This window comes from Pinus tabuliformis, chromosome 3_2 (assembly GCF_031772625.1).
Source record: "Pinus tabuliformis cultivar Carrire ecotype Pingquan chromosome 3_2, CPIR1, whole genome shotgun sequence".
NCBI classification, from domain to species: domain Eukaryota; kingdom Viridiplantae; phylum Streptophyta; class Pinopsida; order Pinales; family Pinaceae; genus Pinus; species Pinus tabuliformis.
In genome coordinates, this window is record NC_142302.1 from 1,142,925,226 (window position 1) to 1,142,940,545 (window position 15,320).

A 15,320-nucleotide genomic window follows, 5' to 3' on the forward strand; every position below is an offset into this window, starting at 1 on the left:
AAATACAATTAAAAAAAATGTTTTATTATTTTATTATTTTTTAATCTTTTTAGTTTTTTACCCTAAAAATGTGAATCATTCCCTGGTTGATATCATCATCTTGAATCTTATTAATTTTTATAAAATTTATTTTTGTTTTACATTTTTTAAGAAGCCATTTTAAACCTCAAAAATATCTTGAATTCTATTAATTTTATAATAATTAATTTTTGTTTTATATTTTTTAGAAGAACATTTTAGATTTCAATAAGATGGATAAAACTATAAATTTCTTAATCAAGATTTAAGAAAAAAAAATTATTTAAAAAAAACACTTTAAATTGTAATATCTTATTTGGTTTGGAATGTAAATCACTTAAAACACTAGATGTTATAAATTCATTGTTTGACAAAACAATGATTCATAGAACTACAAATTTCATAATCAAGATTTAAGACAAAAAGGCTATTCAGAAAAACTTTAAATTTGTAATATCTTATTTGGTTTGGAATCTAAATCCCTTAGAACACTAGATGTTATAAATTCATTCATTCAAATATGAAATCATGTAAACTTGTCCCTGTCACCTTGCCAATTGTCGGGCAAGGAATTTATTGGAACACCTGTTCTGGATATCTCATCACAATCTCGTCACAATCCTTCCGACTGTGATTCTGGCGACATATTAGTCTCATCCAAACCATTTTGCTTGTTGGATGCTCTGATGGTCACTGGTCACTCCTTCAAAATTTTCCAAGGTAAGGCTGTATGATTTGAATTCCACCTTCACAATGTTTCAAACACAATTCTTGCTTCTTACACTGCATATTCATATGTCCAAATTGCTGATTCTGATCAGTTTGCGGAAAACCTTTTGCTAGAGTCTGCTAAAATGGGGAGTGTAGGCAGAGTTCTAGAGCTCAACACAGGCACCAAAATACCATTGGTCGGTCTTGGAACAGCTGCCATGAATCAAAACCCCGAGGACATTAAGACAGCAGTGGCTACGGCAATAGAGGTAAATTCTGTTTTTATTATTCTCAGTTATTACTGTACCGAGAAGTAAGGTGCATTTTACAACCAGTCCAGGTAAATATAAAGATGAGGTGGAGGTGATGGTCATCCATTTTGATATTTTTCCCAGATTCATCTAAATACACCTTGTAACCTTTTAATCTAACCCATGGAGTTAACCCATTAAAGTATTTGCAATCTTGCTCTGCATATCAAACTGAATTTGCAATCTTGGTCTGCATATCAAAGTCAAGTTTAAGATGGGTTTGTGTTAATTTGATACTATGATCCAATTGCAGCATATTATGCAAAAATCCAGCTTTCCAACCGTGCATATTAGTCAAAATGTATATATGGTAACAAAATATTATAACCAAACTTAATCTATATATGTAAAACTCGAGCTTCCTAATGTCCCAGTTTGGAAGGATTCATGGCAGTTAAATTTTTAACGAAACTTACTGTGAATATCAGATCAGGCCCTGGTTTGGATGGATGGATCAATGCTAATTGGACATTATAATCAAACTACAGCTATAGATATGCAATTTAGCAAGGAGACTTAAATTATTTGTACTGGCAGGTGGGTTACAGGCACTTTGACACAGCTAGCCGATACATGTCAGAATGTCCCTTGGGAGATGCTCTAAAGGATGCCTTTTTAAAGGGCTTAGTGGCACGGGAGGAGGTTTTTGTGACTACAAAACTGTGGTGTGGAGATTTAGATGATCCTGTATCTGCATTGAGGACGAGCTTAAAGTCTGTGCATCTTGTTCCTTTCTTGAATTTATGTATTTATTTATTTATAGATTGTCCTTTCGTTAAAGAAGTTGGCTTAAGGGTATCTATTCTGTCAAAATTACCCAAAATGGCATTTGTCTTTTATAGATTGTTCTTTCGTTAAAGAAGTTGGATTAAGGGTATCTATTCTGTCAAAATTACCCAAAATGGCATTTGTCTTGATATCTTGCTTATCGCAAGATAGCAGATAGCACACGATTGATCACATTAACACGACAGCATGTTTTTGGGGATTGAACATGATCTCTAGGAAAAATTACCACTAGATTTGCCACGAGATCATAACTCACCTTGCTCCCATTCTTAAATTTATTGTTTTTATATCTTCTGTTTTATTTCTTTTGTTGATCAAGTGACCTGCATGCAGGAATTTGCAGCTGGATTATGTGGATTTGTACCTTATCCACTGGCCCGTAAGGTTGAGAAAGGAAGCCTCCTTTCCAATCCCCAAGGAGGAAGACTTTTTGCCCTTAGATCTTGAGTCTGTATGGCAAGGAATGGAACAATGTGTTCATCTGGGGCTCACAAAAGCCATTGGCGTGAGCAACTTCTCTTCTAAGAAGATTGGGGATCTGTTGAGCCATGCCAAGATTCCACCTGCTGTCAATCAGGTAAATTTCTAGTGTTTTGAGCCCACGGCTGGCAATGTTGGCATGTGATATTTGATTTTGTTTGCTCTCAAAATTGGGTTTTTCACGGGTAGACGACTTTAACAGGTGGAGATGCATCCACTATGGCAACAACAAAAGTTGAGAGATTATTGCAGGAAGGTGAACATTCACGTGAGTGCATGGTCTCCTCTTGGAGGCCCCCCTAGTGCATGGCTTCCTCTTGGAGGTCCCCCTAAAGCACAGGGTTCAAATGGTGTTATTGATAACCCTGTTATTAAAGAGATCGCTGAAAAATATGGAAAAACTACTGCTCAGGTACGTATATAGCATGCTTTTGTTTTTTTAAACTGGAGAAGCTTAGGGCTCCAACATAACTCCATAACTCCATGCTTATTAAGCTTTTATTTCATCAGAAAAACATAGTTTGATTGCTTTAAATAATTGAATTTGAAAAAATTGGTTTTTCAGACATTTGCTTGCAGAGGGCTACTTCAAACGTGTAGGTTAATCAGGCTGATTCTATTTCCTGGAAATCCATAAATCTGTATTTTATTTCTGGAATCCATTAAGGAGTTCTTTTATGTCAAATAATTGAATTTGAAAATTGCATTTCCAGACAATTGCTTGCAGAGGGCCACTTCAAACATTTAGGTTAATCAGGCTAATTAAATTTCCTGGAAATACATAGACCTGTATTTTAATTCTGGAATCCATTAAGGAGTTCTTTTATGTCAAAATATGTCTTTTTGTGCTATTTGGGAAAATGGATCTGATATTTCTTTACTAAACAATATAGAAACATGATACATCAAGATGCCTCTAGAGAAGAGGTAGAACCTACTACATTAAGATGCCTCTAGACAAGAGGTAGAACCTAACACATGTTAGTAGCATGAGAGACTTGTCTCATGCTACTTGAAAGTACATGACCTCACTCTTATAGTCATCTCTGCGATAGTAGTAAGGGTTAAGTACCTTTTACTTGAAAGTACATGACCCCACTCTTATAGTCTCTGCAATTGCTTTTTATCAGATACTATTTAGGTTGAAACTGTGTTAGTCTGAAGTATGATCTAAAACTGCTTAAACTGCTTCAGATTGCATGTTTATTAAGCTTTTGTTTCATACAAAAAGCATAGCTTGATTGGCTTAAATAATTGAATTTGAAACTTGGTTTTCCAGACAATTGGTTGCAGGGTGATGGCAGAGTGCCACAATGGAAGCTACACACAAACCAAATGATACAGCTACAAACAAAACAACTGAAACACATAATATAATATTTAGAACTCACAATTTTACTCATTAAAGAGCTTGGGATCTTTGCCCCTTCTTTCTTGGCCCAACAAATGCATTGCACTCCTATTTATACTTGGAGACTTAGCGACTTAGAGAAGGAGAGATCTAGAATTCTCAAGAGATAATTCCTCTCCTAGACTTGTGGAAGAAGTTGAGAAAAATTCATTTTTTAAGAATCTATCATAACTTCTTCCTAAATAAAACAGTTTTTTTTCTTTTTCATTTTTTTTTTCCATATCGTTTCTAGACTTCTTACATAGTTTAGTATTTTTTTAAAATCTACAAAATCTAGAATTCTCTAAAACTTCTTAGATTTAAATCCGGCATCACAGGCCCCTAAGAACATGTAGGTTAATCAGGTTAATTCAATTTCGTGGAAATACATAAACCTGTATTTTTATTCAATTTCTTGGAAATACATAAATCTGTATTTTAATTCTGAAATCCGTTAAGGAATTTTTTATGTCAAAATATGTCTTTTTGTGTTGTTTGGGAAAATTTATGTAATATTTCATTACTGAACAATATAGAAGGAAGCATGAAGCATGATCCATCAAGATGCCTCCCACTGTTATAGTCTCTGCTATAGTAGTAAGGGTTATTTGCTTTTTAGCAGATACCATTTATGTTGAAACTGCTTAAACTGCATCCGATTGCATGCTTATTCAGCTTATTAAGTTTTTTTTTCATAAAAAAAGCATAGTTTGATTGCCTTAAATAATTGACTTTGAAAATTGGTTTTTCAGACAATTGCTTGCAGGGCCACTTCGAACATATAGGTTAATGGGCTAGTTCAATTTTCTGGAAAATTATAAATCTGTATTTTAATTCTGGAACCCGTTAAGGAGTTCTTCTATGTCGAAATATGTCTTTTAGTGTTGTTTGGGAAAATGCATGTAATATTTCTTTACTAAATAATATAGAAGCCTGAAGCATGATACATCAAGATGCCTCCTTAGTGTTAGTATCTTGTTTCATCCGACTTGAAAGTACATGATCTCACTGTCATAGTCTGTATGATAGTTTTAAGGGTTATTTGCTTTTTTGCGGATACTAGGTTGACCACTAGGTTGACCGTTGAAACTGTATGCTAGGATTGAAGTATGATCTAAAGAACTGCTTAAAACTGTTTCTGATTGGTTAACAGCTTGTCATTCTCAGACAGAGAGAAAGAAATAGGTAACATTTTAAAACCCAAAGGGATTTGGCAAGAGTGAAAGTCTGCATCCCAATGGGTTATTTCAGGTTCAGGTGGTCAGGTTTTGTTTGCACACAATTTTCAGGTTTAAGTGGTCAGGTTTTGTTTGCACACAATTTTCAGGTTTAAGTGGTCGGGTTTTGTTTGCACACAATAATGTAGTTGCACGATGGGGACTTCAAATTGTATCAACAGAGGCTAAGCTGGTAACTTTGAATTTCAAAACCCAAAGGGATTTGGCAAGAGTGAAAGTCTGTGTCCCAATGGGTTATTTCAGGTTTGGGCTGTCAGGTTTTGTTTGCACACAATTTTCAGGTTCAAGTGGTCAGGTTTTGTTTGCACACAATTTTCAAGTTCAAGTGGTCAGGTTTTGTTTGCACACAATTTTCAGGTTTAAGTGGCCAGGTTTTGTTTGCACACAATGATGTAGTTGCACGTTGGGGACTTGAAATTATATCAACGGAGGCTAAGCGGGTAAATTTGAATATTGTAACTTTGAGTATTGTAGACTTTTTCATTTTTTGGGGAAAAAAAAGGTAAGAATAATGAATGGGGTTTTGGTTGGTTGGGAAAGTGAAATGTTACCAATTTTCCACCACGTTCAAATTCCAAATTCCACTAGAGACATGTTTACCTTTTGTGGACTGATATGCCTGGTTAAAAGGACTATTTATTGCACTTGAGACTAGGCGCAAGTCCTGCCTGATGTTGGTGGACTGATATGCCTGGTTAAATGGCGTCCTGTGTGACTTTGGTTGGATAGATTCATGGGTTCTTTACAGAAATAACTCTCTCATCACATAGGCATGTAGGGAAAGCATGCCTATAGTCAATCCTCCTTTTGGCTTCAACCTCGAGAGATTCTACATCATTCATATACATATTCATCTTGACTAAGAGCCATATAACCAACTGTGGTCTGAAAGTTGTTAGTTTTCTCCCACATGGACCTGGTCAGTTGCCTCGTTAAACATTGCTCGACATCATATTTTCCATAAGAAGGAAATGCGTGACAATTTGATCAGGTCTACAACCTCCTTCCAGATCGAACCATATATATTTATCCGTCAAAAGGATTCGCTTTCCAATAAAGGGGAGGAACGAACGAATAATACTATACCCAACAGCAGTCCAGCTCCAAAAAGCTCTAGCAATACTGTAGTTTCACATAACATGCTCATCCATTTCTGCTTTGTGGCAAACGACACAATGTCCATCGGTATGCCTGTAGTCAATCATTGACCACCACTGTCATGAAAAAGTTACTATTATGTCAAAATATGTTTTACCTAAATTTAATTCAATTTTGCTGGACTGTGAAGATGCTCACAAACTTCTTTAAGAAAATTACTAGGATGACTTGTAGTTTATTTTGACTGAAAAAGCATAATGGAAGTTAATAATTTCCACCTGTGTCAAGCGGTAGCAAGAATAATTTGTTTGAAATTGGGAAGATTTAATGTTTGGTATTAATTTGTATTTAATGTTTGAAATTTGTATTTAATGTTTCATACAGCTTGAGTGGCCCTAGCCCTAATGTAGTGGTTATGAGTATTTAATGTTTGAAATTTGTTGAGTGGCCTTAGCCTTAATTTAGTGATACAGTGGTTATGGGTATGTGTCAAAGGTAAGAGGTCAAAGGTTCAAATTCAGAGGGTAGAGTATATACACCTAGATTTTGGCAATTAAATTGCGGCAGAGGCAGACTCTTTGTCTCATAAACAAGGAGTTTCACACACCAAGTTGGTGTTTGACTTCACTTTAATTTTAAAATTAGATTATTATTATTATGAGGAGTTGGTTTCCATGGTTGATTTTTATGAGTAGCAATTTTGTTATTGCGTAATAAAATTACTCTTGGGACAGTGTGTCTATTAGAATTTGAATGGGATACTGCTTTGCAGGTTATATTGAGGTGGGGTTTGGAACAGGGAGTAAGTGTGTTGCCAAAAAGCTACAACAAAGGGAGAATAACTCAGAATTTTCAGGTATTTGACTGGTCTTTAACTGCAGAAGATCATTCAAAAATCAGCAGACTGGAACAGACGAAGGCCAATAGGGCACAGGAAATGATTAACTCTACCACCAGCCCTTACAAATCTGTTGAAGAATTGTGGGATGGAGAGATCTAACAAGATAATTAGTATACTGAGTGTTATTTGATTCATCTATACTAGGGAGGAAGATATTTTAAACCTCAAACTAAAAGATGTTAAATAAGTTAATGCGCATATAGAGGATATTATTCTGTGTGTTCCAAAACCATATGAAGGATAACTAGCATTGAAAATCTGGAGATCTCAGTGTATGGCTGTTTATTTGTGTACTATTTATAACTTATGCACTCAATAGCCACTAAAGCAGGTCGTGTTTTCCATTCTTTTCCCATTCTATTACTAAAATATCTAGTGCACTGCATGCCTGATTGAATGGGAATGATGAAGAAGATGAAGAATATTTGCTTAGGTAATTAGCTATTCCCCTTCTCTGCTGATGGATTATATTAAAGCTGCGATATATCCTTTGGGATCTAATCTTGCAAGCAGTTTATCTTTGTACTATTACATGATTTTATGCTTGTCGGTGACAGACTTTATAGGTATATCATAAGTTCCTGAGATATCTCTGTTTTTTTTACTAGTTCAGAACCTATATTGTTATTTTCTCTGTGTTGCATTATATTTGCCATTACATTATATAAGCCACAGACAAACTGTGTACACCACATATTTCAAATGCTTATAGTTGCTGTGTACACATATTTCAAATCCTTATAGGAAAACTATGTATCTCATACATTGAGAATCAGAGCTGGCATGGTGTATGAAAATTAATGCTTTTACACATTACTGATAAGTGTTACCCTATCTATATTGTGCTTGTTCTTGTTTGTTAGAGAAAATCTCGAAGAATTTATTCTTAACTATAGATCCTCACTTTTTCTTCTCCTTTGCATCAGACGCTATCCATATCTAGATGTATTATCTATCCAGAATTTCATCCACAATGATGTATTATCTATCCAGAATTTCATCCACAATGGCTTTACTATAAATACTGTTGTCACTAACCATTTTGGGCATGGTTATACTCTTAATCTTGCTATTTATGGTATGCAAAGATACTTTTAAATTTAAACTAGGAAGATGTGCAGCTGTAACTTCAAACTTTCCTATTGAGCGAACTAGAAAGTGCTTTAGCATTTAATTATTATTTCTGTTACCTTGTATTTAATTGATCTCTATGATGGAAAAATTATCATTAGACAGTGCCTTAGTTCTGATATTATATCACAGAATTTCAGTTCATTTTGATCCTTAGCTATCTTCTCTGTGTTGAAATAATACTACTGGTTTCAGTTTGTTTTATCCTTCCATGAAATCAAGGATGCCGAATATAGCTTTGCAAATTTAATTGTCACAATGCAATTGAATTAGGCCTCACTGATTTTCACGCTTATTTCTAAGCAACATTTTAAGCCAGATGGCTTTCGAAGTGGCATGGCATACATCATATATTTTGTTTGAGTCCTTGACAGTGGAAGGATAGGTTTGTATCTAATTATTCCATTCCTTACAGTGAATAGTAGCCCATAGTGTATCCTTCTTTTTCCGAAAGTGCTTCCACTGTAAGATTAAAAAAAGATTAAACAGAAGCATTAGAGTTGTCCTATTAGAGTTATCTTGTGTCGGTTAAATAGCTGTGGAGGGGTGAACCACTGAACTGTTAGATAAACTTGACCCTATGGTAGAGTTGAGGTTATGTCAACAGTTATGATTAACAGTTGTGGTTTTGGGCACCTAGTATTGGTGACTCATGGTATTGAGCCCATGGTATTACATGTAGTTGAAGCCCTTAAAAGGCTTGTGTATTCTCCATTGTAGGTAGCCATGGTTGAGCGGTGAAAGCTCAGGTTGTTGGCCGGCTTGGCTGTGTTTTAGCCAAGGACAATAATAGATCTATTGTTGGTTGGTTTTTCCCCAATTGGGGTTTTCCAGATAATCATGGTGTACATGGTTTGAATGTGTATTTCTTGATTGTTATATTTATTTCTCTTGAACCCTAACAAGTGGTATCAGAGCTCTGGTTGGCAAGGGCCTTGGATAGCTGTTCGAAATGTTCCCATCGACGAAGTGGTGGCACTGGTTGAAGCAATAGCTCGTTGCACAAACCAGCAATGTCCATTGAGTGATGGTTCGATGAGGAGCAAGAATAAAATGAAGTCTGAAGGCTTTGCCAAGGCCTCGTTCGATGAGGAGCAAGAAGAAAATGCAAGCCCTGGGAATATTTTTTGGAAATTAAAAAAATCAAGAAAGTCGGGTAATTCTTTTTTTTTTAAAGAAACTTGTTGAAGGGCTTTTATGGTTAAAGAAAAATTTCTATTCTGAAATAGTAACAGAATTTTTAAATAAAAATTCAGTTACAAGAGAAGGGTTAAATAGTGGGATAGGAGTCTTACAGGGTGAAATGCATGGTTAAACTTGCAGCAGTTCAAGTTGTGTGTGGGTCAAGATAGCAACAAAATAAAAATAAAATGGAAATTTTCATGTAAATGGGTATACGACTATAAGACCTGGTAAGGCATGCGTACCCCAGTAAATCACTGGTAAAGTCTGAATGTCCACTTGGGTGATATGGGGATGCATGTGGTGGTATGATGAAACATGCTGAACTAGGATAGTTTGTGAGATTATCAAATACCCTAACATTGACTGGGAAGGGCCTAGAGGTGAGTGGTGGCTAGCTCACTTGGCATATTTGGCTAGATTTGGCCAAGGAAAACCCAAAGTCAAGTTTAAATGGGGGATTGTTAGATAAATTTGACCCTATGGTGGAGTTGAGGTTATGTCAACAGTTATGGTTAACAGTTGAGGTTTTGGGCACCTAGTATTGGTGACTCATGGTATTGAGCCCATGGTATTACATGTAGTTGAAGCGCTTAAAAGTCTTGTGTATTCTCCATTGTAGGTAGCCATGGTTGAGTGGTGAAAGCTCAGGTTGTTGGCCGGCTTGCTGTGTTTTAGCCAAGGACAATAATAGATCTATTGTTGGTTGGTTTTTCCCCAATTGGGGTTTTCCAGATAATCATGGTGTACATGGTTTGAATGTGTATTTCTTGATTTTTATATTTATTTCTCTTGAACCCTAACATGAACATTGTTGAGCTCTTGAGATCACAAGCCAAGTAGGGGATTGAATGGAACTACACAATCAACCCGCAAAGCAAGTGCAATAGAGAGAAACAGAATGCCAAAGATATAATGTCTATAGGCTTAAATCACTTTGCATAAAAGAATGATGCCTATAGGTTAAAAAAGCCTATATCACTTCGTATAAAAAATGTTGTGTATAGGTTAAGACATGATTACAATATCATCATATGATTAAACAACATGATATTACAACTGAGATTTGAAAGATAAATGTCTATAGGTTTAAATCACTTTGTATTATAAAACAATAATGCCTATAGATTAAAGATTGATTAGAAGATGATATCATCAAAACAGAATGATATTACAATTGATGTGTACAAGTTAAAGAATGATTACAAGATCACATGATCACATGATCACACAGATGATATTACAAATACAAAACTCAAGTTGGAGGGTTGCTTCAAGTCTGGTTCAAGATGATATTACAAATACAAAACTCAACTGGGTTATGCATGTAAAGAGAGGTTATGTTAGATAAGTAGGATGTGCCCCCAAGAGGGACTAGGACGCTCTTAACAAGAAACTCTAAACTCTAAAGAGAGGTTATGAGGTCACATAAGTAGGATGTGCTCCCAAGAGGGACGAGGTCGATCTTAACAAGAAACTCTAAAGAGAGGTTATGAGGTCACATAAGTAGGATGTGTCCCCAAGAGGGACTAGGTCGATCTTAACAAGAAACTCTAAACCCTAAAGAGAGGTTATGAGGTCACATAAGTAGGATGTGTCCCCAAGAGGGACTAGGTCGATCTTAACAAAAACTTTAAACTCTAAAGAGAGGTTATGAGGTCACATAAGTAGTATGTGCCCTCAAGAGGGTTATCAATCCTACATATCAAAGTTGACTAGGTTGATCTTAACAATAATCTAGTCACTTGGTTTGAATTCTAGTATGAGGACTTTGAAATTCATAAAAAAAATCAATATTGACAAATTTCCATCATAAAATGTGGCATTAAATTTGACACTACAAAATTTAAAATTTTATGTTCGTATATGGTGGACTCAAAGGTTGTTGTGGGAGGAAACTCGTAGGGAAAAGGAGTTTGGAATTGGGTTGGATGCACTTGCAAAGGAATGTATGCACTTTTAGGGAGGAAACTCTTCAGGTAGAGGAAGTTGGAACTAGGTTGAGTTGACTTGTGGAAAAGTATGTAGTTGCAAGAGGGGTTTTCATGCCAAATCCATATTAAACGGGTGGTGGCTAAGTTTTGTTTTTTTTCTTTGTTGAAATTTAGGGCCAAAAATGAGAAAACCCTCGATTTTTTACCCATTTTATTAGTTTGAAGTTCAAATTCGAGCTTGAGTTTGCATTCCAATTGAGATTCATCGAATTTGAGTCAAAATAATTTGAGTTGTCGTCATATTTGGAGAGTTATGAATTTCGAGGGGAAAATTCATTGAATGTGGTGACATTGACATTAATCTAGTATGACAATAAATAATGACCTTAGTTGCATTTCCTAACAAATTACATTAATAACACAATATGAGATGGTTGAGGCCACATGTGAAGATTGCACTATTCTCAACACCACCCTTTAGTTTGAATAGGAGGCTACAAAGAGAATTGGTGAATATAGATATGAGTGGGTTTATTAGATATCAACTCAATACAGGGTTAGCAAAGGTTGAAATACAGATAAGGGTGGGTTTATAGGTTGGTCATGACAAAATACAAGTTACAAAATTCATTTGGTTTATAGATACACAACTCAAAATAGAGATTAGGCATATAAATATACAACTCAAAATACGGTTGGCCCTATTCACAACCCCCTCCCACTCAGTTTGGGCAAGATGCTTTGGAGAGAAGGCATTACATTAAAATTTTCCTTCTTAATGTTGAACACACACCATATAACTACCCCCAAATCTTTGTGGAAAAAACTCCCCCGCAAATGTCACATCTCCAACACCAACTTTGTCCCACAATTTGTTGAAAGTGGCATTTGGTAGAGGTATAGAACAAGGATCCATTAGAGTGTGATGACAAATTCAAGATATAAAGGGTGGCATAATTTGTATAGGATTACAAAAGATGTTAGAGTGTAGGGCATCTAAAAAGGATAGCCATCATAGTGTGTAAGGAAGAGGTTCAGTGAGATGTGTTGAGAATCATTTGTAAAAAATAGTAGGAAATGTCTTGAAAACATGTGATTGGAGACTATAACAAATAAGGTGAGAAAGTACTTATCTCCCTAACAAGAACAAGCAGTGATAGGTCAAAAAATGTCACTTTGAACCAACTTCAATAATTGAGAGGTATCCCTTGCACTGTAACAAAACAATGTATCCATTAGAAATCCACCAACTCTTAAAACATAAAGGCACTATCCAAAGATAGGCCTTGCATCACAATAAAACAATTTATCCATTAGAAATCCACTAACTCCCAAAACATAAAGGTACTTTCCAAATGTGGTGGGGTTAATAATAAAATCATCACATCCTTGAATAGGTAAGGCTATATAGGAAAAATGTAGTTTAATCCATTAGAAATCCACCCACTTCTACAACATAAAGGCACTCTCCAAATGTGGTGGGGTCAATAATAAAATTGCTTTATAGGAAAAATGCACTTTTGAATGTGCACTGTAAAGAGAATCAATCAAGTTTAACAAAAGTGTAGAATAAATTTTTGTAGAGGGTACATTAATAAGAGGAGGTAAGGTATGCCCAACTACAATACATGTCTATCCACTATAATAGGAAAAAAAACATTTGTACTTAGATAGAGGTAGTGGAAATTATCCTAGCATACCAAACAAACTCTGTAAGTATAATGTCTCTATTAGAATAATCATATAGACAATACACTGGAATCTAGGCCCATGTACTTTATAAAAAAGACTCAAACAGAAAAGGAAGAAGTTATACCTTTTCTCAAGGATTTGGCACAATAAATCAAACTTGTATGCAGAGTGCACAACTAGATGTGCATTGTGAAATGTGTCAAAAATATCATCTAGAAGATCCCTATCACAAATTGTTACTCTTGCAAGCTCTTCGATACCTTGAACACATGTCAAATGAGATCCAAAGACATAACTCATTATATGACAACTATTGCATATAGGATTTTTCTAAAGAGTTATGCCAAACTATAATATAGAAATATCCACTATGATAGGAAAAAAAATCATCTAGATTTAGATAGAGTTAGTAGAAATTATCCTAGCATACTATAGATAAATACTTCAAGTATAACATCTCTTACTAATATATTCATATAGACAATATATCTTTCTTTAATTCACTATCTGATGGAGCCTGAGTGGTATTTGGTACCTGTTGTGGCGCCTACAGTTTTCGCTTGTCTTCCAGTGTTACTTCCACCACGGACTCTTCATATGATGTGTTAGTACTTGCAACGTTTTCTGCTTTGGCCTCCTTGGACTCTACTTGTTTATTGATAGAAATATTTTGCAATGTAATTTTCTTCTTTTTATACGAGAGCTTTAGGAATTTCTTCTGCACAATAATATTCATTGTACCAATGGATTCCATCCAAGGGTATCCCAAAATAATATCCACATCAGCCATATCTAAAGCATAAAAATCAAAATGAAAGACATAATTATCCAGGGAAATCTTCAAATCTTTATAAACTTGCACATCTTCATTATCAACCTGTGTGTGCTCCATTTGTTTTGTTGGGACTTGCAATATTTTAGTCAAATGAACATTAATAAAATTTTGCTTGCAACTAGGATTGATAGACATAATGATCTTTCCTTTCGGAATAGATTCGTAAACTTGTAATAAGGATATACCAGTAGAAAATAACCTCTTATGTTTCTCATTATCCTGTTTTCTAGCATTAGACCATTTGTCCAAAAAGATTTTTTCAAATTCTTCATCGGGAAGACTTACCAACTTCTTTTTGTCAAGTGATTCCCACCATATGGCAGTTTCATCTCTAAAATTAAGTCATGATATCTCTTTCCAAACTTTCAGATATATTGACTTTTCCATTTTTAGGACTTCTTCAATGGTAGCGCCATCATGTTTTCCTGTAAACTTCCTCTTAGTAGAAGCCATGAAGAGGAATGAGGGTTTTGAAAAAAATTACTTATTTGATGCGAAAAATCTAAAATGGCCACAACTTGGTCACTATGGTGCAAAATACTTATTATAGCCCGTTTTCGGAAATGGAACAACCATTATGCATCTTCTTTTGTTATTGAAATCTTGATCTGGGCACTCTGGAACTTAGATTCGAGCTGCAACTGTCTTGTTGTCACAATTTTTTTTGAAAAAAGGGTTGATTTTAAATCAACAATATTTCCCTCATCTGGTCTTCGATTCGATCAATTTTGTTTTTGAAATTAGGTAATTTTTCAAGAGAAGCTCAAATCTGCAATCTCTTTTCTGAAATTCTGCAACACAACTGATTTTAAATCAGTGATATCTCCCTCATCTGGACTCCCATTCGGCCAATTGTTTTTTGAATCTGGATATTTTTCGACAAGGAATCCAGATATACTATTTGTTTTTGCAAAATTTGCACCAAAAGTTTCATAATAATAATAATAATATCCATTTTTAAGGTCACAGCCAAGCCAGACACCAATATTGGTGTATGAGACCCCCTTGTTTGTGGGACAAGGGACCCACCTCCGCGCAGCGATTTGACTGCTAAGTCTACGAAGGCATACATACTCTACCCCCCTCTGGTTTTGAACCTGTGACCTCTTAGGAATTTGATCTGCAAACTCGTCGCCCAAAAAAACCTGCAAAAAATGAAAAACAAAGTTGCTTCCCCTCTTCACCCAAGAAAGCGCTCTGATACCACTTGTAGTAGATTTGACTTGCAAATATATTAAAAATACCAAATATGTCCAATACAAGAAAAAAATATAGAATCTTCAGATCTTTATTGATAAAACCCTTGAGGTGGGGCAACACCATACAATCACTCCTTAAGGAAGGATATCACTCCACAAGCCATATGCTTGTCAATACAGTAATCCTTGACATGCCTCAATGAAGAGTCTCTAGCCTCTATATAGGTTTGATACATACAATACCATGAGTCTTTCAATAACATACATATAATACAATGGACTTATCACATTATTCCTAACTACTTGTGGTCCCTTACATTATGCGGGTTAACCACTTTATTTATTAACTATAGCTCATTACATTATTACATTATTCCCTTGGGTACCTCCCTTTGTACCCCATAATATCCC

At 35.3% G+C, this 15,320-nt stretch overlaps 1 protein-coding gene across 1 annotated transcript in view; it reads left to right on the forward strand.

Annotated features, from left to right (window-relative positions):
• Positions 1-589: 589 nt before the first annotated feature.
• The window catches only part of LOC149184760 ((1S)-1,7-diacetoxy-luvungin A aldo-keto reductase-like), an 86,855-nt gene continuing 72,124 nt past the window's right edge, over positions 590-15,320 (forward strand). The window contains exons 1-5 of the mRNA XM_089417690.1: positions 590-738; positions 862-998; positions 1,578-1,753; positions 2,163-2,406; positions 2,512-2,721. Coding sequence (XP_089273816.1) covers positions 705-738; positions 862-998; positions 1,578-1,753; positions 2,163-2,406; positions 2,512-2,721 — 801 coding nt within the window. The 5' untranslated portion in view covers positions 590-704. The remainder of the gene's footprint in view (positions 739-861; positions 999-1,577; positions 1,754-2,162; positions 2,407-2,511; positions 2,722-15,320) is intronic.